The sequence below is a fragment of the Charadrius vociferus genome, unplaced genomic scaffold (assembly GCF_000708025.1).
Source record: "Charadrius vociferus isolate BGI_N301 unplaced genomic scaffold, ASM70802v2 scaffold266, whole genome shotgun sequence".
Lineage (NCBI taxonomy): Eukaryota > Metazoa > Chordata > Aves > Charadriiformes > Charadriidae > Charadrius > Charadrius vociferus.
This window is the reverse complement of record NW_009649114.1, coordinates 2166786-2171380: the sequence shown is the minus strand read 5'-3', so window position 1 is coordinate 2171380 and position 4595 is coordinate 2166786. Positions and strand designations below refer to the sequence as shown.

The following is a 4595-nucleotide window of genomic DNA, read 5'->3' as shown; positions in this document are numbered from 1 at the left end:
GCTGGTGACCTCTGCTTTCTGGGGCAGTGGCAGTGTTCTGTCCCCAGGGCGTGAGTTTGGGTGCCCCTGGAGCCGCAGCGACGCCGCGGGGGGAACCTGTCCCTTTGCTGCCTGCGGCTGGTGGATGGGACCTTCCCGTGGCGGCGGCATCGCTGGTGTCCTTGAGATTCGGTTGGTGCCTGTTGCCTCCTGATAAAGCCGAGAGCTGCCCTGGGTGTTGCAGGCAGGGAGGAGAGCTGCTCGCAGGGGCCAGGCGTGGGGTCGGATGTGCGGGGAGGGGTGCTTTACTTTTGGGGGTTCTGGCCACCCCAAAATGTCTGCAACCTCTGGGGCTGGCGTGAGCAGGGCTGGAGTCGGGGTTGTTTGCTGTGGGGTGGTGCTGGGATCCCCCCATGATGGTCTGGAGCCCGTCTCGTGGGTTTGCGAGGGCCGGTGCACCCCGTGTGCTCCCCAGATGCAGTGATGGGCGTTTTCCCCTCCTTTCTCCCATTCTTTTCTGGCCGCTTGATCTCTCTCGCCACTTGCTCTGCCACCTCTCGACCTCTGTCTCAGTGCTGATGCTGCCTTTGTGGCCATCCCCCTGTTCATTTACATTGCACTAGGAAAGGCTTTATTTTCTCTCCGTGAAGAGCCTCTCGTGCAGGCACTTCACCTCTGTAGTGCTGGAGAGGCGTCTGGGAGCATCGCTGCTGGCATCGGAGCGCGGGAGCAGAGCCGGAGGGCACCTGGGGCGAGAGAAAGCCCTTTCCCCCTCCAGCCCGTGCTGCTCCCCCTGCTCCCTCCATGTCCCTAGCGCCCGTCCTCTGCCCGGGATGCCAGCGGGGGACCCCAAACGCCCGGGGGCTGTGGGATGCTTGCAGTCCCTGCCTGGTGGCAGTGCTCGAGTCTGGCTGGTGAAGCGGTTTTGGGGTTCGCCTGCCCTCGCTGGCAGGGCTGGGGTGTAACCTGGCTGGCAGCAGTTTGGGGCTGTGAGAGCCGAGGCTGGGAACCCACTCGTTGCCTTTGAGGGGACGGCGCGAGAGCTTGCCAGCAGAATACAGAGGGCTTCCCGAGACACGCTCCGAAAGGGTCATTAATGCAAAAGCCTCTTCATTTTAGAGAAGCGTGCAGGTTTTAGTAGCTTCTCTGGTTCCTGCCGAGTCTGTCTGCTGATTAAAAGCCCGCCGGGTGATGCGAGCCCTTTTCCGTCAGTGCCGGTTAGCTTGGCGGGATGCTTCCGCTTACCTGTTGGCAGTGCGGTGAGCCGGCGCTCCCGCCCCGGGACGGCAGCCGGCGGAGGAAGCAGCTGTTTTCCACTGCCGAGATGTATTTTTAAACCAAACTGAATGGGAGCGTTTTTCTGGGCTGGGCAGCTGGGGGTTGAGCGAAGAACCACCTGGGCGCCCTTCCTGCCCGGCGCCGCGCGTTGCCGGAGCTGCTGCTGCCGGTTTTCCCCACGGCGTGGCCAAATGCCCGTGAAATGCCCCGGTCAGTGCCGAACCCATCTGAGCTCTCTGCAAGGTCAACTTCTCATCCAGGTTTTGGTTGGGTTTTTTTTTTTTTTTGGTCAAATCACTCTGACCCCCGGGGCTGGATGAACAAGCCAGCACCTCCAAACCACCTTCTTCCTGGTGGGTGCCCACCCTTGGGTGCTGTGGCTCCCGCTCCCCAGCCCCGTGGGGCACGTGTGTTTATTAGCAGACCTTCTAATGCCGGTATTTTTGTTTCCCATCCTTGTTCTTGCAGCTCCAGTTGCTGTGGTATCCAGGGAGCCCTCCTCCTTCTGCGGGAGATGCACGCTGGTCGTTGCTAAGGTCGCCTCCGCGGTAACATGCACATCCTGTTTACACCTTTATCCGGAGAAGTTGGGCTCGGTTAGAAGCACCTGCTTCACCCGGGCAGCCCCCAGGGAAGGGGCCCCCCCGAGCATCCCCCCACCGGACCCTTGAGAGAAGGCGCTGCAGCAGCCGCGAGCCGGCGTCGCCGCCACCGCGCCGGCAAGATGACGAACAACGTGGCCGACCACCACCCCGGGAACTCAGTTGCCGAAGGCAACCATGAGGGGGACTTTGGTTGCTCCATGGTGGAGCTCAGGAACCTCATGGAGCTGAGGAGCGCTGAGGCAGTTGCCCGGCTCAATGACTCCTATGGTGGCGTGCAGAATGTCTGCAAGAGGTTGAAGACGTCGCCAGTTGAAGGTAAGCGGCCGTCCTGTGGTCTGCAAGTTGGGACCACCCGCTCGGGTCTGACCGGTGCCTCTGGGTTGGGGCTGCGCAGGGTTCAAGCCGGTGGCTGGAGGGTGAGGGCTCAGATATCTCTCACGGCTGAGCTCTGAGCGCGGTCCCGTCGCTTCCATCGCGAGCCTCGTGGGAGACGGCTCCTTGCGTCTTAATAAAATGATCATTTAGGACAGAGAAGGAGGAATAAAAAGAAAAAGAAGGAGCGGCATCTTCCCTGGGGCTTCCCCCGAGGCGTAGCCCGGAGCCCCGCATCCCCTGGGAGGATGGAGCGGAGGCGGGATGCGGGCAGGGGTGAGGAGCTGATGGGGCATAAGAGGAGCGCGGGGAGGGGGCGCTCATGTCCGCAGCCGAGCTGCTGCCCCGCAGGTCGGCACCGGCCTTTCCCCTGTTTAATAATTTACAGCGCTAACGGCGTTGCTGCGCGGGGTGCGGGTGAAGGAGAGTGTAAAGGTTGGAGCGCGCTCGAGGAGGTGGCCGGGCTGCTCGGAGCTCCTGTGCGGGGTGTCAGCGTCTCAGCTGAGGGACAGGCAGCACGTCCCCAAAAGGGACAGGGAGATGCCACCTGGGCTTCCCTCGGATCTGTAGGGCTTCTTGAGCGGCTGTGGGAGTGTAAAACCTGGTTAAGCGCTTCTGAGCATCACAGGTTCAAGCGGTGGCAGTGATGCTTGCCTGCGGGAGCCAGGTGATTTTTGGGAGGCTTTGGTGGAAGGATGTCACCTCTCCTCCCTGTGGTCCCGGATGGCCTTTCCGGACCCCCGTATCGAGGGGTAGGCGCTGGGACTCCCGGTGTGGGGTGGCTGCGGGTGCCTTTGCATGGCAATGCCACCCTTTCCTTGGCATGAAAAGGGGTACAGGGGGGAGAGACCCCCCCTGTTTACAGCACCGAGGGTTTACCTGGGGCTGGGAACAGCACTGGCAGGATGTGGCCCCACGGCGGCTATGTGGTCGGCTGCACCTCGGCTCTGAAAACTTGCGGGTTATTATTAGTGCCGTTAGCTGGGGATTAGCGTGTTTCCCAGCTGTGAGTGGGACCGGGAAGGGGAGACAATATCGGGATGTCATTAGAGGAGGGGGGGGACTCCCGGTGGAAATACCAAGTCCAGGTCGCAAAACAATGTGTTTGGTCCTGCCAAACTGGGAGCGAGCTCCTGTTGGGGTGGGAGGAGAGGGGAGGGGGGGAAGCGAACCCGAAAGGCTCTGCCTTGGCCTGACGGCTCTTGCTGAGGGTGAGGCGAAGGGCTGCCCATCCATCCCCAGTGCTGCTCGGGCACTGGTTGGCATCGCTGTATCCCGTACCCACAGCGTATCCCTGTCTCACTCTCTCACTCTGGAGGGGAGCTTTGCTGCTGGTCCCAAACCCCATCTTGTTGAGCACAGAGAGCAAAAAGAGGTTATTCCCTACAAGTTTTTTAGGAAGACTGAAAGCCCAAGGCAGCCTGTGGCACTTCTGTCCGACCCCATCAGAGTGGGGCGTTTGGATCCTGCTGTGCCAGGGCTGCCTCCCCACGGGTGCCCACCTGAGAGCCCGACGCATGGCATGACACCACCACGATGAGGGAAACCCCGGCAGGTCGGGAAGCTGCAAACCGGGAGCGTGTCCCCTGCCTTGACGCATCCGTGGGCAAAGCCCAGGCAATGGGGAGCGGGGTGGCCGCTGGCCCCGGGGAGTGCAGTGCCGGTGAGATGCCCCAGCTGGGGTTTAGCGAAAGATCTGCAACCTGGGGGATGCCAACTGTGTCGTGGCACGTGTGGTGTGGGGCTGTTTCCCTCTGAGAAGCCCTGTGCGGAGAGCTGGGGCTGCCTCAGACTTGGTCCTGAGCCCCCCTCTGCCTGCAAACCCCCTCCCCGAGCTGGCACTGCCCGGCCGAAGCCTGGGAGCTTCGCTGGACCCGTGGGCATGAGACGGGGCTCCGCCATGTGTGCGGGCACCGGGTGCGTGTCGCAGCAATAGGCAGCCCTGTGCAGATGGCTGTGCCCGGCCCCGTGCTCGTTATCCCTCCGCTCGTTATCCTGCTGGGATGGTGCACAGTTCCCGCCCCATGCGGGCAGGGAGCGTGTGGCCCTGTGCTCTGCCTGGGTGTCATGGGAGGGGGCAGAGCGTGCCCGGGGAGTCCCCCAGACCTCCTGCCCCACCGTAAAATCCGGCAGCCCGTTGTGGGCAGTGTCTGGAGCGGTTTGATCCCATCTGGGTGCTGATGCTCCTCTCTCCGTGCTGCAGCGTTGGCTGTCATCGGTTGAACCTGGCACTGTCCCCACAGGGAGAATGGTTTGGGTTGGAAGGGACCTTGAAGCCCACCCAGTGCCACCCCCTGCCCTGGGCAGGGACACCTCCCACCAGCCCAGGTTGCTCCGAGCCCCGTCCAACCTGGCCTTGAA

At 62.4% G+C, this 4595-nt stretch overlaps 1 protein-coding gene across 2 annotated transcripts in view; it reads left to right on the top strand.

Moving 5' to 3' along the window:
- Positions 1-1721: 1721 nt before the first annotated feature.
- ATP2B4 (ATPase, Ca++ transporting, plasma membrane 4) overlaps positions 1722-4595 on the top strand; it is a 28584-nt gene continuing 25710 nt past the window's right edge. For both annotated transcript variants that reach the window (XM_009888231.1, XM_009888232.1), the window contains exon 1: positions 1722-2177. In XM_009888231.1, coding sequence (XP_009886533.1) covers positions 1982-2177 — 196 coding nt within the window. In that variant the 5' untranslated portion in view covers positions 1722-1981. The remainder of the gene's footprint in view (positions 2178-4595) is intronic.